Source organism: Dermacentor andersoni, chromosome 8, assembly GCF_023375885.2.
Source record: "Dermacentor andersoni chromosome 8, qqDerAnde1_hic_scaffold, whole genome shotgun sequence".
Classification (NCBI taxonomy): Eukaryota; Metazoa; Arthropoda; class Arachnida; order Ixodida; family Ixodidae; genus Dermacentor; species Dermacentor andersoni.
Window position 1 is genome coordinate 92,809,090 of NC_092821.1, and position 25,305 is coordinate 92,834,394.

The 25,305-nt window shown below is 43.5% G+C and overlaps 1 protein-coding gene across 1 annotated transcript in view; it reads right to left on the minus strand.

Annotated features, from left to right (window-relative positions):
* LOC126529337 (uncharacterized) overlaps positions 1–25,305 on the minus strand; it is a 59,007-nt gene that overhangs the window by 33,019 nt on the left and 683 nt on the right. Inside the window, exons 2-4 of the mRNA XM_050176940.3 lie at positions 25,180–25,271; positions 19,637–19,746; positions 6,547–6,669 (exon numbers count right to left, since the gene is read on the minus strand). Coding sequence (XP_050032897.2) covers positions 6,547–6,669; positions 19,637–19,746; positions 25,180–25,271 — 325 coding nt within the window. The remainder of the gene's footprint in view (positions 1–6,546; positions 6,670–19,636; positions 19,747–25,179; positions 25,272–25,305) is intronic.

Genomic DNA, 25,305 nt, shown 5'->3' on the forward strand with positions numbered 1-25,305 from the left:
AGAACCATGGTCCAGTGGTACAGGAACATTATGGGCCATTTCACAGCGCAGACATGAAACTGCATGCTGCTGTGTAGCAGTGGCAACTTCTGCAATGTTTGTCAAATTAATGCGTTCAATCATTAGCAGAGCTTTATGTACAAGGCAATTACAAGGATGCTTTATGGTTAAACCATAATTTTGGTCTGCTGGCCTAGCGTCTTTGCAAGGTGGCTCAGTACAAGCTGCCGGGTTGAGTAGTTGGGAAGGTATAGTACACAAAAACTTAATTCAATAAAAATCTAATCAAGATGTGGTTCCAAAAAGATTGCAATAAAAAAAAAACATGCAGGTACAATGCAATGCTGGAATCTAAGTGATGCTAAGCTTGTCTGAGTTAGCTAGGTAGCAGCAGCCTTACTGCATGTAGCTGTTAGCTTTCTGTATCACAAAGACGAAAATGATGTATGCTGCCTGTTGAAGGAAGAGTGTTGATAATAAACACATAGGGGAGTACTGGACATATCTGAATACATTTAAGGCTTCTATACACGCAGCGTAAAAGTGGCACACACCCATTGTTGTGATCATAGATGGTGCTACATCTACAGAGTTACCAGGGGCTATCATCTGCCACATGATCAGAAGATCTATCATATCATCTGCCACACCCTAAGCCACTTGATATAGGTGAGCCAATGACCCGCCAGTTGGAGGCTCTACAGACGCAAAGCCATTTACGATCAAAACACCCATTCTGGGGAATTGGCTGAGAACGGGCACATACCCAGTTCTACATGCCCAGTGACCCAAGTGGTCTATTTGGGCATGTGCCCAGTGGTATGAGTTGATGTCTATTTGGCAAGACAGCAAGCCAGCAAATTGCACGGTGAGGGGAAAAGGCAAAGAAAGCTTCACTTTAAATGCAGCATTGCAGGGTGAAATTTGGGGTGTAAAAAGGTCAGCAAAGTGACTGACATTGAGTGAATAACTAACTGCACATTCATGTTTCAGTTAGCTGTCAGCCTCACCATATATGTAGGCTGCCATGATGTGCGTACCTTTCTTCAGCAATGCTACTCTGTTGAGATGTGCCCAGTGGCTAAAATGCTAATGGCATTGTGCTGTGCTTGACTAGATCACATTTTAAATGCAACTGTGAAGCACGTCAGCCTTGGCATGGAGAAAGCTTATTAGGACACATTTAGGGGATACAGCAAGTAGCCAACCACATGGCCAACCTCATCTGGTACAGTTAAACCACAATATAATGAGCTTCAATATCATAAAATTCTCAATATAACGAAATATTACACTATTTATAACTTCGTATCCATAAAAAAATATGTATTTCGAACCTAAATATATAACCAAGTGCATTTATACATGATTTCAATGTAAAGAAATTTTACTGGCGCTGCCAAGGTATACTAAGACAGTAAATAAAAACTTCCACGGTCAAAGATGGTTAAATGATTGAATTACAAGCGGCTGCTTGCAAACACACCCCTCAAATCGTGCGACTAAGAGCAACTGCCGAAGCAGAGTCACATCATGTTGTGTCTGAAGTCCAAGTACAATAAGGTCCTGTCACACCCAGTGCCCTGCATGCTTTGGGTGTGAATGAAAGCCTATGAGGGTGAGCCGAGAAGGATGGTGGCTCACTCTCATCCCTCCCTTTCCCTCACTTGTGCAGGAGAGGGGGAGCGAAGTGAGCTCACGGTAATGTAATCAAGCACGCGTGGGGGAAGGAAGAAAGGTTGGCACACCTCTCCTTTTCTAGTGCGGCCGCGGCTGTGCATGGTTGTCATTTGTTTTTTCCTATTGCCTGATAATTCGAAAAATTGGGGGCTCCTTCCCTATTAGAAAAATCCATCAGCTACAGTACTTATTTGCATAAAAGGTGGAACTGACAAATAATGAAAATTCGACATAACAAAGCAAATTAACAATGTTACCGACTTCATTACAGTCGAAACCAGTGATAACGAAACCCCGCGGCAACTAAATTCTCACAACAACGAAATATCACTGTACTATAATCCTGCATCAATGAAATTTGCCAGAACGTAACCCTGCATAATACCTACTCACGCAAGGCTACCAGGCTCCAAAATGTCCTCAAATACGATTGCTCTGCACTAAAATTGCATAAAATACCACCACATCACACTTGCATAGGCACCGCCAGTTTTGTTTACAAAAACAACCAAGCGCCGGGAGCAATCGCATGCACCGGAAACACATAATGGCCCCCATCTTGTTTGATGATCACCCGTTCGAAGTGGCACGCATGTTGCTACCGGCACATGACAACAGTTTTTAAACACCTGGTGCAGTGCTTAATGTGCACCTTGGTGAGCAGAATGCAGCAAAAACAAGGAAATCCACGTCCCGCTGACGCGGAATCCTTTAAGGCGCTTGAGATGGTGGTCGCAGCATGGAGTGCCATGCATCAGGCAGTGAGTGAGCGATCGTCCGGGAATATGCATCATTTGCTTCAAGAACGCTGGTTTCGGTGCCACTTGACAGGCATTGCGTGCGGATTCGGCACCGGACGTAGATTTGCATGAAGGGGCCGTAACCTCGATTGATTGCCTTTGGGTATACGAGATATGAGCACTTTTCCGCTCGGCGTTGGGCACGTCAGCGTCTATGGGCGACAGCGTGCGCTGGAGAAATGCTGCTGTTTGCGTGGAGCACTGATGCTCTGCGTCCGGTGCCAAGTTACGCATAATCTTGCAAACGGGATCGTATCTCTGGAAGCAACTGACCGAGAATACTGCTCCACAGCAGGGCTGCCTCTGCTTATAGATGCTTGCGGTGCACTTTGTACTGTCGGCAATGTGGTTCAATATCCTCAAGCAAAGCTTGCCAAAGTAGGCTAACGGAATTCTGACGGCAAAGTTTCGTTCTGCGACGCATTACCTATCTGTACTGTCTCATTTTGCAACAACGAAATTCTCGTGAAAGCGAATTTTTTCGCGTTCCCTGCCAATTTCGTTATTGCGAGGTTCAACTGTATATTCTTTTTTTCAATTTTCAATTTATTTTCCCATCTTACAGTACAGATGGAGGGGTTGCAGAAAAAAGCTACACCAGGGTAGCTTGACAAGTCTACAAACCTAAAATTCAGCAGGGAGGCAGTACTGGAACTTGTACAAAAAACAAACAGATAAGTATATCAAGTAATCACTGAAGTATACACGAAACAGCAATAAGTGCACACAAGTAGACTCAAGCCATCTTATTTAAACACATAGTATGAAGCTCCTCACGCGAACAAGAAAACAGATCAAAATTAATGAGACTATAACCATTAAGAAGAGATGGAAGAATATAGTTTAAGTCGAGGTGTCGGTACTATCCATACCTCGCCATGTCTTGTTGGATAGCTTAACGTGTTTTTCTTTAGTTCTGCTAATTTCCTGAGGTTGGTTATATTATTCCTAATTTCCGATTTAAAGACGACACTGAGACAATATTGCTACGGGATAGTATTTTCAATGACGAAGAGCCGAGCAGTAAGAAGACGACGACGACGATTGGAAGCTAGCGCGGGCTGTTGCCTCTTGGCCAACTGCGGCGTATTGCCTTGTAAATATACTTGTAAATAGCTTTTCGTCGGTGTCTTCCTACGTAACATATCTGGTGGAGGTGGACGTTCCCTGTACCTCGTCACGGAGCTTCGCAGTGGACGGTACGTCGAGCCTTCCTTCATGGCTCCCGGCGACGACAACTCGACTCCGCCGGCTCCGACACCTGCTGCCACTTCGACGACCTACATCACTCTCCCCACTCCCCGTGATCCTGGCGTATTCTCGGGAAAAGATGGGGAAGACGTCGAGGACTGAATCAGCCTGTACGAACACGTCAGCCGGAATAACCGGTGGGACCCTACTATCGTGCTCGCCAACGTAGTCTTTTACCTCGGTGGCACACCTCGAGTTTGGTATCGGACGCACGAAGATGAGCTCACCAGTTGGGCTTCGCTTAAGCAAAAGCTCCGAGACTTGTTCGGCAACCCCTACGGTCACCAACTTGCCGCGCAGAAGGCGCTTTCCGGTCGTGTGCAGACGTCAACGGAGCCCTACGTCCCGTACATTCAGGACGTCTTCGCTCTGTGCCGCAAAGTTGACGCACACATGACAGTCCGACAAGGTCTCCCACATCCTCAAAGGCATTGCCGATGACGCTTTCAACTTGCTCATATTTAACAACGTGGCGACGGTGGATGCAGTTATAAAAGAGTGCCGCCACCTGGAACTCGCTAAAAGCCGACGTATCGACGAACAGTTTGCCCGTCTGCCCAACACCTCAGCGACATCTTCCTGTGCCGACGCTCCTCGTCCCAGCAACACTGGCGATGTTACCAGGATTGTCCGGCGCGAGATCGAAGCCGCCTATCCGGCTGCCTTTGACTCCAGCCCCTACAATGCACCTGCAGTCACTGTTTCTCTGATCCAGGCAGTTGTCCGCCAGGAGTTCGCCAACATGGGTATTCACACCATCTGCTCGGCCCATCGCCCTGATACCCACCCGGCTTCTTCGATTCCGCCCCGTCCCGCACCTTCTTACCCACCTCGTTTCCGCAACCCCTCTGAATGGCGCACTGCAGACGACAAGCCAATTTGTTTTCACTGCCATCGAATTGGGCACATTTCTCGGCACTGTCGCAGTCGCTGGAGTTAATAATGATAATGCCGCCAGATAATGCCGCCACCGATTCTCCTGCGCCGAACCGCCCCTATTCTCGTTCGCCTTCACCCCAACGACGACGATCTCGCTCCCCCCAGCCCCGTCGCTCCTATTCGCCGACTCCCTTCGGACGCCGCTCCCAGCCGGAAAACTAGACGATGCAGCGCCTCGAGGTGACGCTGCATTGCTCCCTACGCCGCCAAATCCTCTCCTGACGTTGCCCACTCATCTGAACCTTCTTGAAGTGCAAGTCGACGGTGTTCCTGTATCTGCTCTCATAGACACTGGGGCGCATTTGTCGGTAATGAGTGCTGACCTTCGTAACCGGCTGAGGAAAATAATCACGCCCGCCACGACGCCCGTTGTCCGCGTCGCTGATGGCGGAACAGCCCCTGTAATTGGTATGTGTGCCGCCCGCGTCTCCTTCGCCGATCGCTCCACTACCGTGCTATTCACAGTCATTGCTCACTGTCCCCACGACATCATCCTCGGCTTAGACTTCCTCTCCGCACATTCTGCTCTCATCAATTGCTCCGCCAGTACTCTCCGCCTCGACCTGCCTGTTCTGGATCCCGCTGAACAACACCCTACTTGCCTCAGTTCCGTCGACTTCATTCGGTTGCCACTTTCGGCACTGACTTACGTTGACTTCGTGTCATCCTCACCAGTCCCCGACGGTCACTACATCGCGGCTCCTATGCAAGACGTCCACCTTACACACGGGATCACAGTACCTCATACAGTTTTATCTATTACGGCGAATTGCGTCTGCCTGCCAGTGGTCAATTTTGGCTTGACGACACAACGTAACAATATTTATAGAGATTATGTACTTTAATTACTCTAGAATGACTAAATAAAGCTGCACTGTTATATGTGGGTCCATTGTAACAAGCGTAGACTGTATTCCAATCTGTTTTTATTCCAAATCAGCCATTAGCCCTCCCCGATAGGTCAAAATGGCTCGGGCTCTGTCCATATGGGTGTGACACCCGCCCATATGGGCTGGACTCGAACCATTCTGACCTATCAGGGAGGGCTAATGGTTGATTTGGAAATAAAAACAAATTGGAATAATTTTACACTATAGGGCCCCTGTAGTGTTAGGAGGAGTGGTGAGTGTGCTTGCCAAACAGCAGCACTTTGTTCCATTTTGCAATGACAAATCATGGTCTAAAAAGCTAATAACAAATTCGTGAGGCATAGGTGATTGTGCAGTGACGTGATGAAGTGCGCACTGGGGGCTCCTCCTTGCTCTATTAAGCTGGATGGGAAAGGAGGGTGTATGAGGCTCTGCTTACTACAGTTTGGTCTCAACTTCCTGCATGTCTTTCCACATTATTTTTACCACACACGACATTATGGTAGCTAGCAACACATCGAACCTTTGCCTTTGGCTAGGGTTTGTCCGAACAGTGGACGATGAGAACGAAAATTTCGTTGTAAATAATCGTTGCGTGGATTTTGGATGTTGAATTCAAAGGCATTTTTCTCTTATATGTACATAGGCCTCTGCCAGTTAGAATTATTAGAATAGGCCAGCAGTTAGAATTATTCATCAATTTAAATGGAGATATTGAATTTAGATATCTCATTGTACAAACAAGAATCCCTGGTTGTCTTGTACACTTCCACTCAAAACCAAAAACAAAGCTTGCATTACCCCTTTTGTTTCTGCACTGATTCGAAAACTTTTGTCGTTCTTTCCCTTCTGATCATCTGCGGTGCCTTGTTCAGCAGACGGTGAATGAATGCAGACGCTGCCATGAATGCTTCCCTGCTGGAACTACATGCCAGCGACATAAACAGAAAAGTTGGTTGAGCAATTTATGAAAGAAACAAAAGGTGCATTAATTGCACACAACTCACGTGCTCAGAAACTCATCAGGGAGGTCCAGGATTTCCTGGGGGATAGACTTTCCTGTGAGAAACACAGCCACCTCTTGTGTAAAGTTGTTGCAGTTGTGGCGAAACAGATCATAAGTATGTGGCCTGCACAGATAAAGTGAACCAAGATGGAGGCGCCAGTGAGTGCTTCACACTCTTGCAGCAGCAGCGCACAAAAACAGAGATGAACACAGGGCACACAATGCGCAGTACAGACTCGTAATTAGTTTCCTCATCATCATCAGCAGCAGCTTACTAGGTCCAATAAAGGACAAAGGCCTCTCTCATCTCCAATTGACCCTGTCTTGTGCCAGATGAGCCCATCATATTTTCTAGTTCTCTGCCGTCCTCGACTGCGCTTCCCTTCTCTTCGCACCCATTTTGTAACTCTAATACTTCATCAGTTATCTGTCCTATGCGTTACTAGTTTATTACTGCTTACAAGGGCACTTTAACAGACAAGCTGCTAAGTGCGATGCCATATACTGGGTGTTTTTAACCTTAACAGAACTTTGATAAATTGCTTGCGACATATGGCACAAATGTACTTACTGAACTGAATTACTCGAAAAGGCTGACATTAATTACACTGGAAATTAGGCTCTTTAGTTGATTAATTATGACATTTCACTAATCAACTTTTCAATTAATTATTTTAGCACACCTATAGCAAAACACAAATTGAAGCCAATGATTTCACAAGGTAAATACACCTGAAATAAATTTTGAAGCTATCACTCGTTTTGAGATAGGTGCAGTCAAATGTTTAGTAAAAATGCACTGTTCTTCCACTTACTCTTTTTACAAAACATGTTTTTATCAATGCTGCGCAGAGATAAATTGAAATTGTATCATGATACAAATACGAAGGTACTAGTGGACCAATTGCATCCACTATGATACGTGCTATTTGAATCAAGATACTTCGGTACATTAGTTAGCTTCTCATAATAGCTCCACTGTAGGGCCACTGCAAGTTTGCAACTATACAATAGTGGGCATGTAAATTTCCTAACTCTTGCCAACAGACTTAATTTTATTGCAGTGTTTACAGAGAAAAACGCAAAGTAATTTTTCTGTTTTCTAAAAAAATATCATAAGGCGATTCTGGAACAGTCTAAGGGGGTAACGAGTAATAATAGACAATGTGAAAACCTGCAAGTGGGCTTCACCCCACACCTTTGATGCAACCAAGATGGCGGACCTGAAGCTACAATTGTAATTGAAGTATCAACATGCGGGTCAGTGATATCGTTCCTGCCACCGTCCACGCACTGTCCAAGGTTTCAAAACGCGTGCCTCAGCTTTAACAGTGCTGCTAGCAGGAACGTGGCCACCTTGATTAGACGAAGTTAGCTCAGTGAGAAAGAGTCCACCTAGTAGACCATCCATTTCGGCAGCTGCTGATTGGATGCACCTGTATGAACGAGGAGGAGACGAGCGGCCCTAGCCAATCAGCAGTGGCCGAAATGGACAGTCCACTAGGTGGACTCTTACAGAATAACTCTCCCCCGGGCTACGGCCACTGGTGGTGGCCCACATAAACAATGTCAATAAATGCAAACAAATTAACTTAGCACAAAAGCCGCGAACCCAGCTGGACTTGGACAGTAACGCTTCACACTAACAGTCAATAGGAAATAAAGTTCTTCTCTTTTTAGCATGTGTTCAGAATATCTAAACATAAGTAAAAATTTTTTTTTTTTCATATTCAAGTTTTGTTTTAGAGCAAGCAATTTGCGGGTGCAAATAAACTTTTAACAAAGAGAACTCTTTAGTGGCAGTTCCGTCAAAGTAACTACAGGTTTTCTTATGTGACTTCTTTGTGCGAATAATTTATTTTATTATGTTGTGATTTGGGCACTTATAGCATAAAAAAGTAAATATAATAAAGTTACTATTTGAAATTGCTTATTAGTGAACGCACAATACGTAATAACAGTAATAACTGTGTAAAATGTACTGTTATAACTCAAGCATGCGGAAACTCTGGTTAGCGTATCGATGCCTCTATTCAGATGCATATGAGTCCACTATTGCAATGTCCAAAAACTTTGTTCTCAAAAATAGTAGAGAAAAAGAGAATGAAGCTTCTGTCTAAGAAAAGCAAGACCGACAGCTTGACTCATATAGCAAGAACACAGACCCTAAAGTGAGAGCAGGCTCCGCATTGCCTTGTCACTAGAGTGTACTTATACTTGTCACCCTTGCATGTCGCTGGCTACTGGTGACGGCAGTCACATTGTTCTTACTTGAGGTATCCAGATTATACCAAGTGGCCAATTTCTGACCAAATTCCATGCAGCTATCGTGGAATAATCGGGCAACAAGCATCTATTCAGTTCCCACGACTTCAAACAACATGGAAACATGCAGGGGGATGTGCGACAGTGGCAATGGGGTAAACGTGGTGAGCGAACTAAGTACAATAAAACATAGTTCTCGTGTTTAGCAACTGCTTTTGTGCCTTCGAATCTTACAGAGCATCTGTGCGAGTAATCAGCAGGGGTTGCATTTGCACTCGCTAAGTTCACCTAAAGTACTACACAAAAATGTGTTGCTGTTTCAGACAATTCGTCTCCGTGGCGTAAGAAATGAAGTGCATAAAATTGTTATTGACAACAGCAATGCAAATGGCAACACATTTTCAGCCCGTATTTCTTGGAAATAGTTCCACGTACAAGGTTTCTAGTAAAAAGGGTATGTTTTTAGGGCTGGATGACTTCAGTTCTGCAGTTAAAACGTGTTCCTTAAACGCTATCAGCTTGTCAAAACTGCTATTTATTCTTCATGATGGTCTCGCATTTCTAGAAATTAGGCTTATTGATCATGTACTTCCCTGACGAATACTGACAATCACTTTTAGTTGTGGTAACCCTACTTTAGGTTTTTGATGTACTAGCACTGCAGAACACTTATTTTCACAAGAAAATTGAGGTAGGCTCACGTTCACTATTCATTAGTTTTAGAAAGTGTGTTGTCATCTCTAGGTGGCAGTGTGCTTATTTATATTCCTGATAGCATTTGGTTATTAAAATTACAAGCTTATGCAACAATGTTGTGTCTGCAGTTGTATCTTGCCCTTCAGTGACTACAGGCATTGTCTTGGGTTCTGCAATAGGTGTATCTTGTATCTTGAGATACACAATACTTCTACTGATGTATTGAAAATACAGTTACTGATACACGTCTTTGCTAATGAATCTTGATGCAGATACAAGATACCCAAATAGTATCTTTAAGGTGGGTCTTAAAAAAAATTATTTTTTGATATGGTATTGAAAACTTGTAACTTGTCCAAAATGATCTTAAAATAATCTATAGATGGCGCGTAACTTGGCAGATGTCCCTTAACGCCTCCAAATGCAAGTTAATCTCATTTAGTCGAAAGCACATTAACTCAGTGCTTCACTATTTGATTAATAATACCGTAGTTTCGACTGCCCCATCATGCAAATATCTCGGCGTTTATCTTTCATCGGACTTATCCTGGACAACGCATGTAGCAAACGTCTCCCCTAAAGCTTCCAATATCTCGGCTACCTGCATAGAAACTTGCCCAATGTGCCTTATGATGTACGAAAATTAGCATATCTTATTTATGTTCGCCCACAACTAGAATACGCTTCATCGACATGGTCTCCATATCAAAATTTTCTAATCCGTATGTTGGAAGTCATTCAGAATAGGGCAGCCAGATTCATCTTTGGCAACTATGACTGTCATTCGAGCATTACCCAAATAAAACAAGACCTTGTATTTCAGTCATAGGAAGATTGCAGCGTCACTGCTCTTTTATGTCTGTTTCACAGGTACATTTATTGTAATAACTTTCACTGTTTGCCGCTTCATGCTCCTGTGTGCACATCTCAACGCATTCACAAGACACTTAGTTTCATGCACATTCATGGTCAAACGCCGACACTTAACTCATCACCACTACCTAGAGCTACTGCACATTGGAACGGTCTCCCGGATCACATTGCATCCATCTCAATTTGTGAAACATTCCGTGATAACCTGAATTCATTGCATGTTAATATTGTATAACGATGTTGCACTTCGTTATTTTTCCGTCATGTAATTACTGTTGCCCCCCTTACTCAATGCCCTTTAATGGGTCTGTAAGGTATTGTGAATAAATAAATATATGTAACGTTATGTGCTTATTTTGAATATGCAGTCTACTTTTGTTTATCTCCTCTCATTCTAATTTTATGCAAGCTATCTTTAAGTAATTTCTCGCGAGGAATTGCAAAATATCAGTTCCTGAAATTTCACTAAACAGGGTACCAATGGCTTCTGTATTATTCAAACAATGCGATAAGACCAACTTTATTGCACTGCCTTACCTATAAAAAAAGTTGAGACTTCAAAGTTAGTCACCAGAAAAACACTTTTTTGTGTTTCAAATACAATACCTCGCAACCCATGTTCTCGGTAAGGCAGAGCCATAAAGTTTGTTTAATTGCATTCCTTGAATCATACAGAAGCCATTGATATCCTATTTAGCGAACTCTAAGGATCAGATATTTTGGAAATCTTTGCAGAAAATTATTAAGGGAAGATTGCATAAAATTTAATTTAAAATTAAATTATGGAGTTTTACGTGCCAAAACCACTTTCTGATTATGAGGCACGTCGTAGTGGAGGACTCTGGAAATTTCGACCACATGGGGTTCTTTAATGTGCACCTAAACCTAGCATAAAATTTGAACCAAATGAGATAAACGAAAATGGACCTTATACTCGAAATAAGCACATAAGATTGCATATATCTACAAGTTCTCAACACTATACCTCGTATAATAAGGATGTAAACATTTTTGGTGTAAGACCCACATCCCCCCTAAAGATAGCCTCTAAGATACATGTATCTTCGATAATGCCCAGTCCTGCTTTTTATGCACTGAAGCGAAAAAATTCTTGGAACACCAATGTATTTTGTTGCAAATATTGGGGACGCATATCTCGAAACTGGTGCCATCCTCAGAATTCGTTCCAAGTAGATATGATTTTCGAAGTCACCTGATACAACTCAAACACTGCAATATATGCTCTGCAGTGTTTAAGGGGGGTCACGGCTTTCGTATCGCGAAAAATGACCAAAAGATCGATTTTTTGAAAAGCACATATTCCGTTTCTATAACTCATTTTTTTCTGATTCCGAAATATGAATGCCGAAAACCGCGTAGAAGTGCTCAAAAAATTTTTGTAGCAGCCAACGTGACGACAGAAATTCCGCGGAAATTGAAAAAAAAACAAAAAAAAGAAACGAACGGCGTTTTTCAAGCCACGATATCTCCGCAACGGCGCAACTGAGCGCCGCCATTTTGCCCGTGTTGGAAAGCGCATATCTCTGTCCAATGGCATTGCTCTGTCTTTAAAGGGACACTAAAGAGGAAAATGATTTCTTCTGCATCAGTAAATTACCGTTCTACAACACCAAAAATACCACTCTTACAACGATAACACGTTTGATAAGCCAGAAAAAGCGCAAGAACGAAATACGGGCGGCGACGCCTACTTAAGTTCCCGCACCTGGGGCTGTGACGTCTTGGATCTTGATGGCATCTTCTAGGGCCTACTAATTATATATAGCGGTACAGATTTACTACATTGTGTTCTAAAGGAACCAAATATTAAACATGGCAAGTGTCGGGAACCTTTATTCAGCCAATGCGGCATAAATGCGAAAACATACTTTGGAATCCCTGACGTCACGCTGACGTACCGGCGCTGAGGTTTCGGCGCGAAATTCAAATACTGATACTTGGACCTTCATTTTCTCATCTAATAATCAAACTATCTTTTTTTTTTAAATGACTGCCTGCAGGGTTCTCAAACAATGTTTCATTAGTCTAAACTGATTTATTGTTTCGCTTTAGTGGCCCTTTAAATGTGCCGCACCAGCCACCTCCTCCATTCAGAAGCAAGCACACAAAAAGCAAATGATTCAAGACCGTTCCGAGGCCTCCGATTGCCCATGCCCGTCACGTGGCCAATTGGAGCTTCGCCATTGGTCTCGTTGGCGGTGAGCGTCTTCTGCTACCGCGCCGCCATGCGCAGGCCGCGCCTTTTCTCTATGTTTCGCCCGTGACTCGCGCGTCTGACAATCGCCTCGCATTGTACGTGAGCACGTATGGAGCGTAGTTTCGGCAGCGGACTCCACAAGTGATAAGCGCCTCCTCGCATCTCGGATCGCCAGTACTTGGGGAACGTAGCCGACTTGTGATATGCGCCTGTGTACACATCGGCTCGCTATAAGTGCATGAGGAGCATTGTTTCGGAAGCTGGTTTGTGTTGTGATACGCTATTCTGGGCATATCGGCTCGACGCATTCATCAGTACTTGCGGAACTTGGCTGACTTGTGTTGCGATCTGCGCCTCTGGACATATCGGCTCGCCGTCAGTGCGTGGGGAGCGTAGTTTCGGAAGCTGGTTTGTGTTGTGATACGCTACTCTGGAAATATCAGCTCGACGCATTTATCAGTGCTTGCGGGGCGTAGTTTCGGAAGTTTACTGGTGACCATGGGTCGGCGACCGCTGAAGTACAAGACGGCTCATGCTTACGGCACTCGTAAGCGAAAATCGCCAATGTTGAAAAAGACTGCTTCAAGGTCGCGTGGCAGTACTGTGCAGCAGCATAGCGCAGAAGTCACAGGCGCGCAGCCGTGGACGCCACATACGGGCAGGATGCGTACGCGTGTCGATGATGCCGTTCAGGAGCCGCCACCGAGCAATTCACACGCGGGCGGAATACCTACTTGTGGTCGACGATGTTAAGGAGTCGCTCTCTGGCACTTCTTACGCGGGCGAAACATCTCGTGCGAGCAGCAGTGGCACCAGTGAGCTTGTCGTGCCGCGTTCCACACATCGTCGGATGCATCCAGCGATCGCAGCTCGGATGTGTCCGATTATCGTCTCGGCACTTCGCACGATGTTGCTACGCTGTCTAAAAGTACGGGCGGCACCATTCAGGCGCGCAAATGAATGCCCTGAACGCACTTCTGGGCAAATCTAAGTGGCAGCAGTATTCCCAACCAGGACTTTCAGTTCAGCTGGGAACAAGACATGGATTAGCAGCGCAAATGATACTGACGTGCGTGTTTTGCAGCGCTGTCGCGAAGGGGTGGTCATCGCCGCGAAAGGAAGGTCGCAAAATTTTTGATGTGAATACGAGAGCTGTACAGGCTTTTAAAGGTATTGGCAAAGGGGCAACAGCTTTGACCGATTTATGGTCAATAATGAATGTCTCCCATAGAGGGTTGCATCATAAAACATTTCAGAAACATCTTAAGACTGAGTTCAGACCTGCCAGTGAGACAGCTGCTGCCAATATTTTTTCTGATGCTGTGGTGGCAGAGCGCAATGTTTACAGGGAGATGGACTCTACCTTTAATAGCAACATAACAGTGGTTTATGATGGGACGTGGTTAACACGTGGCCATGCATTTTTTCACAGGACTGGTGCTCGACTGTGTGGTCCTATCAAACCGATGCCATGGTTGCATGCTTGGCCCCAAAGAAGGGGATGAAGGCTATGATGATTGGAAAGCATCACACGTCTGCCAAAAAAAACACAGATGTGAACTCTGGCAGATTGGAGGTTGAAGCAGCATTGACTCTATTCAGGAGGTCCCTTAGCAAACATGGTTTGCGATATACAAACATTGTTTGTGATGGTGACAGTAGAACCTTTGTAGCACTCTATCAGGACAAGACTTACGGATTTATTCCATTTACAAAGGAGGACTGAATTAATCATGTCAAGGAAAGGATGGGGACATCTCTGCATGCTCTGATCACAAAAGGCAAGAAAGGGCAACCTCTTGGAGGGAAAGGTGGCCTCACTCAAGATTTAATAAAGAAACTGACAAATTACTATGGCATGGCTTTGGGTGACAACGACAATGTTCAAGACATGCAAAAGGCCGTGATGGCAACATATTATCATATAACATCTACTGATGAAGACCCTCATCATGGCCTTTGCCTGCAGGGGCTCCTAAGTTGGTGCCAACATCATGCTGCAGAAGCAGAGAAGAAGCCTCCACCTCCTCACAAGTACCGGCTTGGAAACCATGTTGCCGATACATTGCTGCCTGTGTACCAACGCCTTTCTGACATGCAGCTCCTCAGCCGTTGCCTAGGGAAAAAAACTAAAAACGCTGCCGAAAGCCTTCATTCGGTTATACGGTCGCTGCTGCCAAAAGATAAAAACGCACCATTTGTTGCGATAGAGACAGCTGTCCATGAGGCAGTCTGAAAATACAATGCTGGGGCCTGCCATGCGTATGCTGAGTATTGTGCAACACTTGGACTGCAACCAGGACAACATGCTTTCGCAGAGCAGCAGAAAAAGATGTCTTGCGGAAAAATAAGTCAAGCAAGGCGCATCAAACCAAAGGCAGGGCACTGAAGAAGCCGCGCACTGAAAAGGACACAAGGGACTACAAGCCTGTTACCTTTTGATAATGTAAAAACTAAGGTACAACTTTGAAAGCCTTTTTTTCAAGATGACTTTTCTTGCTTCCTGCTTTGCTTGTACCACTGATTTCTTCGTGACCACCAGGTCTATTTCAGTTCAGTTTTTTTTCCCTGTATTCCTGGATGTACTGTCCAAAGCATGACACTCTTGCTTTTGCAGTTTGACTTTACTACAATTAACGATTCGGCTACTTGCCCACAGCCTAAACGCCTGTGGTACAGTCACCTCTTAAAAAATGAGAACTAAAAAAAATTGCACGGCAAATAAAAAAATCTGAGAATGTTACGGCCTCAACCATTCATCTTAGAATGCACAGTACTTTGCACAAGTGTTCTATCATATTTTTTTAAGTGGTTCAGGCTTGGAACAAGGCCAGAAGGAGAAAAATATTATACATAAAAAAGTTTTAAAGATATTTTTATGAAATTTATACAGTAGTATCACAGAAATATTGCTGATAAGCCTGGTAATTTGCATAAAAATCCACAAAGAAATAAGAAAGTTGTTATAGAACGCCACATCCCCCCTCAAAGCGAAACCTTCTTTGCCTCTTCCTTCAGACTTTTCCAGTGCTGCAGCCGTAGCTGTTTTGCACGCCACATGAAGGGGTGGTTCGGAGCATGTATACACAAGGCAAGAATGCAGCACAGAGGAAAGGCGATGCGAGAAACTTGTTTGAACTTTTCCATCATGTCCCTACAATGCCCTCAAGGGCTCTCTGGGCGTCGCCACAATAACCCCTAGACTGCTGTAGTTATCCGTGAGCTCCCCGCTAGAGCATTGCAGAAGCTGCAGGCTTACCTTTGTACTAACGTGCAACAGTCCAGAGGGGATGTAGACAGAATGGCAATGAGGAGGTAGGGAGAGGAGGCAGGGAACGAGTAGAACTGACGCAGTCGTGAAGCAAGTAAATAACAGCCTCGCCACTTTACGCTCACGGCAGCTTGCATGCATGGGCGGAGCATGGGAGAGTGAAAGGGCAATGTAAGAAAACAAGAAATCGCAGCTGCTAGACATGGCAGCAGTTGCAGAAAAACTGGATAAATTGAAATTCAAGGTATGATATGCTTACGTTTCTGGTATTTCTGAAAAATAAACACCGTGCAAATTTGTCAAGCAGTCAATTGACGGAGGACGTGCACACGCTCGAGGCGAGTTAAAGCACTGCAATGTCTAGATGGCACCACAGAAGTGGCCGCCCATCAAATCAACACTGTTGTACGCACCGCAGTAGCTTTGTGGCTATGGCATTGCTAAAGGTTGCAGGTTCAACCAAGACAGTGGCAGCTGAATTTTGACGGGGGCAAAATGCAAGAATGTCAGTGTACTTAGATTTAGGTGCACGTTGAAGAACCAGAGGTGGTCAAAATTAATCTGGGCTTCCACACTACGGTGTGCCTGATAATCAGATTGTGATTATGGCACATAAAGCACCATAATTTAATTAAAATTTAATGCGTCTGCCCTGATGCAATGCACTGTGTGAGGCAATGACAGTGCTATACTTCAAGCAAGCTATGAACAGTGGCGCACTACGGCTCAAGCAAACACGTGTCGCAGTGTGTTCTGTGTGCTACGTAGACAACCACAAGTTTGTGCACGCAAGGTAACACTTAATAGCAAACTCGGCGCTCTCATATTGCGATATATGCCGAAGAACTTTAACATTCGTAGTAAATATCACTGCTAATTATTGTGAATCAGAGCAAACAGTACAGAAAGGTTCGCTTACATTGATTCCCGCAGCACATGGGATCTGCACAATTTTTAGTTTGAAAGTTAATTAGGAAAACATCTGTTAATAACTCAAACAGTTCTTTTGATTTCTCGTGCAAATAAAGTACACTCCAAGAGTAATCTAGCTCAAGAAGTAGAATTGTGCTTTTAAAGATTATGTTAACGATAAAAATAGACAACCCGTATAATCATGTGCCAGTGCCGCTGTAAGTTTTGGCGTAAGGAAAAGAAATGGCCATGCTTGCTAAGTTGACGTGTGCATGAGCTTATGGGCTTATGCTCACAATCACAACCAGCTCCAACGGCTGGAGTCTTCTCAAAACGCAAAGATGAATAATTAGCAGCAAAATTGATCTTCAATGAAGCAGGTAGCGTAGAAAAAAAGCATGGAGAGAATGTCATGTCTGCTCTTTTATCCCACACCTGTGCTAAAGAACCTAGATAGCTGTCCTTACTGCAAACTGTTCTATTAGGGGTAGGAGAAACATGCTGGTCTTAGCAGGGTTAGTGTCTTAACTATCAAGTCAACGAGCCACTTCATGAACCGAAGCTGAATCTTTATTAACACCCCTGGGTGTCATGAATTACAGCTTGCGAACCACCAATACAATCTGCCAGCATCGCCAGCAGGCAGAAGACGAGAGCCACCCTAGATCTTGCACAACTGCAGTAAACGCCAGCCAACACTATGCACTCCTATCAGTGTTTGCAGGTTTTGTCTGTTTGTTTTGCTAGTGTCATGCTAGCTCACTGCTGCCACTGACTATGATAAGCACTTCTTCCCTGGGAATCTTCTTTTGTTTTCACAGTTTCTGTACAACTGTAAACTTTGCAGAGTGGGAATAAAACTTCCAGTTGTCAGCCAATGCTTGTGTTGTGTTTCCGCTTGTCCGTGTCTTTTATGCTCATTACAGTAAGCAAACGAGTGTGTGGCCTTACATAAAGATATGTGATTAATGAGGTATGATGCGACATACACTCAATAGAACAATGCTTAATTATCATTGGCACTGCATCTCTTGATGGCAATGTTATCCTTTTCTAACACTGTGACGGTCATGGAAGCATGGCTGCAAAGAGTATTCTTTAAAAAATAACCTCGATATAATGAACATGAATATAACGAGCTATTGGACATAATGTCAAATTTATAGTGTTCTACGTCGATATCATTGTGTAATGAATATATGCATGTAACAAATATCACAATATCAGATCAATGGCCACAAAGCTGGGCATTGAATTTTAACCTGGACATTGAAGTAAACTGGGAATAGAATAACTTTAAACCGATTATTCTGCACCTTTTAAGTAAGAGTGTTCAAAAAGTGAGAATTCTAAAATCAAATACAAATATTCGAGAAAAACTATCACCGAACAGCAAATATTTTCTCATTTATGAAGCAAGATCAAGCAAGCTTGCACGGAGTCTTTTGATTAAAAAACAAAAATCAGTCTTATATATATGCTGAGATGTATATAATACTGCCCATAATTCGAAATCCAGACAACTGAGGGAGCTTGTAAACAATAAACAAGTGCTTTCAATTGTCTACGGCACGACGGCAATAACAGTAATGAAATAAGGGAAGAGCATGCTACAAGATGAACAATGTTTCATTTGCTGAAGGAGAGAAGGGTGTTACTAAAGTGGCCGTACACTGTTTTAAAGGGATGCAAACATGGTAAGATTTTTTGAATTGTAAACCAGAACAACTTTGTATATAGGCTGCCTAAAGGAGATCCATTCTTATTAAATGACTGAAAATTATTGAGCAGCAGTTACCTGCCCCACGCATTCGCTCGGGAACTGGTGCCCCTGTGTAACAATTAGATGCAGCTCTCCTGCATCAAAATTGTTCAGAACAGTCCTCACATAGATACAATTCTGTCTCCCTCTATACTCCAATAAGTGTTTATGTCCCTCACACATACGAAAAAATTAACATTCAACAACTTCAAACGAGGAATTCTCAAACAAAGCACGAACCGAATAGCAGGGACTACTCAAATTGTATTCTAGATTTAGAATATATTCACACACCCCTAGTAATTAGCAATCATTGGCTTTGAGATATTACTAAACTTGTTAAAATGATACTAAATGGGAGAATATGCTGAGCTGTATTAATCAATTACCTCGCCACAATACAAAAAAATCCACTCCTACAATGAGAGAAGGCACAGTGAGATGCGTACTGCTCTCTAAAATGAAACCACACACATATCACACAAATTACCATACAGAATGCATTTTTCATGCCATTTTGTCACTCATCAGTATCACGAGGCTGCTTTACAGCTCAACTCTGCTATAAAGATATTCAAATTGTAGTGAAGGAAAGGACTTGGGAACGGCTAAGCGCATAGCTGACGAGGACGTGAAAGAAGACACACATAGCAGTAGTGTGTGTCTTCTTTCACATCATCATCATCATTAATGTGCTGAACCGTCCTGAAGTGTGTCGTACCAACAAGGCTGAATGTCCACGCTCGTGAAGAAGGCGTGAGCCCCCATGTTGGTGCTAGCCAAGAGGCTGAACCTCATGCTCACTTGTATTCAGAATGTCCTGTGCTCACAGTTGACTAATAACCCACATAACGAAATTTTAACCCCACCAAATGTGGAAAGTTTTGCCAGCTTTCTGTGGGACGTGCACGGTTAAAAATGCAATGCATATTACAAGCTCAAAAATTTGGTGTTGTGGCTCCAACTGTGATTCACTAATCCTAACAAGAAAAGTGGGCATTCAGGCACATTTTAAGTGCATAAAAGTATGCTCACAATGTGACGCGCTGTCAACGATGACAGCCTCATAATAAATAACTGAGAATGGTACGTACTTGTAGCCGGATTCACCGAGGGCAAAGATGTACTCCAAGAACAAGCTGTACGGGAGCTCGGTGCGACCCAGGCTCAGAATCTGGTCTGGTTCTTTGAGGATGGTCTCCCCCTGGTGACAAGTACATGTGGAACCACAAAAGGTAATTCAAACATAGAGCAATGTTAACAAGTTGCTACCTACAACAACCAACTGTAAAATGTTTGAACACTACTTACAGGAGCATTGACATAGAATATCCTACCTTTCTTATTTTTGATTTACTATTTTTTTGCATTAAAGTAAGGTCTAAGCTCGATAAACTTTAAGAACTATACCAACAAGCATCAAAGCACACTGAGTAATTTACTATAATACATATTTATATGAACAAGCTTCGGCACTCAGCAGGTGGATGTGATGTGTCATGAAGTTAGAAAACATGCTCAAAAAACACATTTACACCATTTGGGGTGTACCCAGAAACAATAATCATCATCCATCTTTCTTGCGTTTCCTTTCTTCAAGACTCTGCGCTTACTACTTTCTTTTCAAGAATGCTATGTCATGCTGATAACTCGCATGCTATTAATGACTTTTAGGTATTGAGCGTGCAGCATTAAAGAAGCGAAAGGCAAGCAAGGTAGACGACTATTGTCGTGGGGCAAAGATATGGCCAAAACTCTATAAACTTTTTGAGAGTGTACCAGTTAGCTCCATTCCTGCAATCCTTATGCCACAAGCAAGCACAGCAAGGGAAATGCATGCAGCACTTGTGTTTATTTTTCATGAGCAACATCGCCATGCCTAGCTTTATTGCTAGACAATGTCTGCAAATTTTTCTATGTGTCGTGACATCACAACATTGACAATAATGCGAGGCCCAGCATTTTCCAAATTTCATACCTGCTAAGTGTCATCCCTTTACGCGCAAGCTGCATATTTCTACAACGGCTCAAACTAGCTAACCTTACTCCTGTGAATGGCTGCACTTCACATAATGTACCAAAATGATGCCTTTGGAGTGTAATAAATTAGTAGGTAAGGGACTAAATAAATAACAATAGCAAGTGAATTGCAATAAACCTCATCCGCCAAATTTCGTCAGATAGTATGACAGAACCATCACCAAAAACAATGATCTGCAAGATAAAAAAATCAGTTGGATTGAATTTGGCTAGCGCTGCCAAACTACAAACGGCAACTTATCAATGTCACTTTGGGGAATAGTGCATGCCAGCTGTATTGTACCAGTATACAGCTTATATATGCGCGTTTGTCCATGACCTGGATCCTTTAGGCCATGGGTAAACATTTTCGTGAGGTTAAAGGTGGTGTGCTTAACAGGTCTCACTGGAGATCAGTTATCCATGGTGTCAACAAGTCAAACATGACGCAAGAGTAGCTAAATGCAACATTGTGCCAGCACTTGTCCGTCAGATCAAATCTTGTAGGCTAATAACCCTCTCAGTGTCTCTGATGTACCAGTATGGGTCTCTGTGTTTCTGTCCCACCACGTCACTGACCCCCCCTCCACCCCCATACCCGTGTGTTCGCCACTCTCTCTAGTCAGATGTACACAGTGACACGAAGTTGGCATGCTCCGAGATAGTTCCACAATCTGTTGCATATTTCTAGAAGCATACTTTCTCCTCTCTCCAAGATATCTCAGCGTGGGTTTTTATTAGCATGCTGCGGAATGCGCCCCTTCGCAGGCGTGATCGCACTTCGCAAAGCGTAGATCTGCAGATGGGAGGGGCGGCTCCCAGACTTTGTGCACTGCTACTGTGGTGATTCTCCATTCAAATATTTGCGCCATAGTGCAAGGCCACCATTATTGCGTGTTCCTGCCATTTGTCGTATGTTTATAAAAGGTCTCTTTCTGACGGCGCTATTGTGGAAACAAGTACTTTAGAACTATATATGTAGCTGGTAGAAAACAGATAGATATGTGAGGACCATACTAAGAGTGTATTTGCTATTATCCGTGTCATTTTTTTCCCTTCTGCATAACCAAAAACAAACCATTGTGTTCGTTTTATAATACCCGAGAAAAAAAAAACAACCTCATGCCGGGGTTCCATAACTTCCTAAAATACCTGACGCTGAAAGGTAAAAAGGATTCAAAAAATAAACTTTGAGAAATGCCCATGACACTGCAATATGCAGTGGAAAGGAGAAATTATAATGTAGGTAGATATACAGCAGTGTCTAATTAGCAGACCATATTGTAATTGATGATAAGACAAAGAAGCTAAGTTGATAACTATTCTTTATGACAACCCGCCGTGGTTGCTCAGTGGCTATGGTGTTGGGCTGCTGAGCACGAGGTCGCGGGATCGAATCCCGGCCACGGCGGCCGCATTTCGATGGGGGCGAAATGCGAAAACACCCGTGTGCTTAGATTTAGGTGCACGTTAAAGAACCCCAGGTGGTCAAAATTTCCGGAGTCCTCCACTACGGCGTGCCTCATAATCAGAAAGTGGTTTTGGCACGTAAAACCCCAAATATTATTATTCTTTATGACAAGGTCACCAGGTTGCGGCCCAAGAGACACCCTTTTTGGTCACTATGTGATGACAATGACCTGCTTAGAATTTTTATTTTGTTTTAATTCCTCCTCCCATCTAGGCATCTTCCTTATTAATTGTTAAACTACAGTCTTAACTACCTGCTGCAATGGTGAGTCAATGGTGTGAATCTAAAAAGGAAAAACAACCCCCATTTTCTAAAATGGTACCAGATCTCAAAATTGTGCTTTGTCTAGAAAGCAGCTTGAATGCTCTTAGATGGCTAACTGATAAACACTTTAGTGTGTCTTTAAAAGCAGAGACAAATGAAGGTGCCTATAGTATCTCATTTGGTATAAAATGAGTTGAGGCACTGAACTTAGCCAATTCCCTTGAGGAATTTTACCAGGGCAATTCAACTGGCCCTTTATGACATTAAGAGTCCAAAAGTTAAATGAGTGAGATAAGACTCCAAAAGTTATCGTTAAGGTGACTCAAAACCAGCTAAATTTAGCTAACTGCTTGCCATGGCCGCAATATTGTAGTGATGTGTAGTGATGCCTTTTCCCTTTCGCGCTCGTGAGTAGTCAAGAGACACTCCATCCCGGGCGGAGCGTCAAACATGGACACTTATAAGCGTTAAAAGTGCCAAAAGGCATTAGCATCAGGAAAAGGCATCGCTACTAAATCGCGGCCCATGTTACCAACAGTGGCAAGATGTGGAGTTGGGTAGGGCACATATAGCATAAACCTGATAACCTGTCTGTGACAGCACAGAAATTCAATGCAGAGAGAAATGCAATGCAACTCAGGGCAACAGGTGATTAGATGCGGGACCTAGGTAAGTTGGCAGGAGCTAGGATTGACGGGTAATCAGGATGACCACTGCAAATGGTGTGCAACCAAGCATACAAATGCCTTGTCCTCAGTGATGGACAAATTGCTCAAGCAAATCACTTTCAAGATCACCAAAGCCTCAGCATGTTGGCAAACATCAGTCGCATTAACAGGGAAGAAAACTTTGCTAGTGGATAGAGCTTTGTGAAACGGCCTTGGGACATGTGCGCCGTGTTGATGTTTGTTAGTAAGAATCGTGCGTAATAGTTTGAGCCAGCTTGGTACGGTAACAAGAGAGGTTTCTCCCTTTCTATCATACAACTCAACATAGCCAAGCTAGAAAAAACGTCATGAGGTGACACTGTTTAGCCACAAATGTGCATGCCCTTTATCTTTTAACCCTGCAATGGCATGTCAGAGGATGAGTGCTGTCTGATGCAACCAGAACCAATATTGGCATTTTTAACAGGGCCAAATGACAGTGCCACCGCAGTAGGAGAAATGCTAGAGTGTCTTATCAAAGAGCAAGCCCAGGCCAATTACAGGCCTTAGAAAGTTTAATTTCAGGTAACTAACCACTGCGCCAGATTAAAAAAATAGCCCTGCCACAACGGCACAAGAAAATGAGTTTAACTGCTCAAAGGTAATTTCCACACATGCAGAGCAATACAGACATGCTTAATAGCATTAAAGCTTAGTGAAATCGACAATTTGATGATTGGGAAGAAAATTCACACTAGGAACAGAACGAAAGAAGGCCAACAGAAGTGGTGCTGTGAAATAGGGGTTGATGTTCTTTCTTCAACACAGAAGCTTTGATGAACAAGGAGTTCATGTGGAAGCCCGAACACCAACGTTTAGTCAGTGTCTGCTTATATGTTCATAATACTGATTTAAGCTTAGCGTCACTTGTGGCACAGTTCGTTGTCAGAAATCATTTGGTCATCAAATGCGCACTCTAGCTCACAAAGTTAGTAGTCATGCCTGCACATGAAAAAACACATTTGTGAAGCAATCTGAAATAATTATACATTAGATACACCTAATGATGCTTTTTGTGGCATTTATTGAACTCTCGTCTGTAGGTAACACTTCTTATTATATTGCAGTTGGCACACAAACATTGACCTTACAGCAGCTATCTTCATTGTGACATTTAATGTCGTTAAAATTATGTGTACAGCAGCAACTTTAGATATAATGACATTAGGATATAACCTTAGCCTCATGGGTACAGCATAGGTATAAGCCTGCCCTCCCTCTCCCCATCGTAGTTCTCGGCAAACCAAAGCTTCCTGAAATAACGGTGCCTCACATAAAACAGCTGATATTTATTTGCCCTTTATTTCTCTGCATTCTTCGAGGCCTGACAAAATGGGCACACAATACCACTGCAACATGAATGCCAAAGCAAGTGTGTAGGGAGGAATTACAATCACATGGGCAGCTTTCTCCCTTGTTCTGAATGCCCTTTGACGTGGCTAAACTTCAATTGCACAAACTCATGGATGCATTCAGTTCACACTGTACTTCTAGTTCATTGAAGTCTAGTGCCAGTAACACATTTGTGCTTATCCGGCTAGGTAGTTCCTGCACAAACTCCAAACTAACTTTTCAACAAGCTCAGGAAATGCCTTGAAATAGCTCTTCACAAAGACCACACTGGGCGGGACAAACAGCAACATGCAGTCAATGCCTCATCGCAATTGTGAAGCGAATGATGTGGTGCAGTATCTCTTGAAGTAGCTGAGAAAGTGCATGCAAATAAAAGAGATCTCATGGAAGGTTCGATCTCGCATGTTCTGGCCTCCTAGCATGAAAAGAAAGAAGCACTTATCTTTACGCCGTGCTGTTTGCTACTTAATTACTAAAGCCAATACAAGTGCATTATGGTGCACACACTGCAGCTGCTGGTGTAACTAAACTGTCCTGACACTTCTGCAGCCAGGCAATCAAACTCTGACGCAAAGGGAAATTGTACAGTTAATGTGAGCAATGTTCTTCAGAAAAAACAAACGGACAAAGGCCAAAGCCATCACTGCACTCCGTGCGCCCTGAGCGCGAAAGCAAAGCGATGACAGGCAGAGTTGACATCAGTGAGATATATTCATGTGCGCAGCAGAAACATCACGTACTGAAACAAACTACACATTTTAATTTTATTTTTCCTCGAACTGAGGCATTTGTGGGCACGGCCGTAGTCGAAGGACAAACTCACCACTCCGCAACTTTCGATACCCATCGAACCGAAGAAGTACTCCCTGCCGTAGGCCACGATACTTGTATGCCATATACCGGGCAGCTGCTTCCCTGCATGAAAGTATGCGACCAACATTGTCACAAC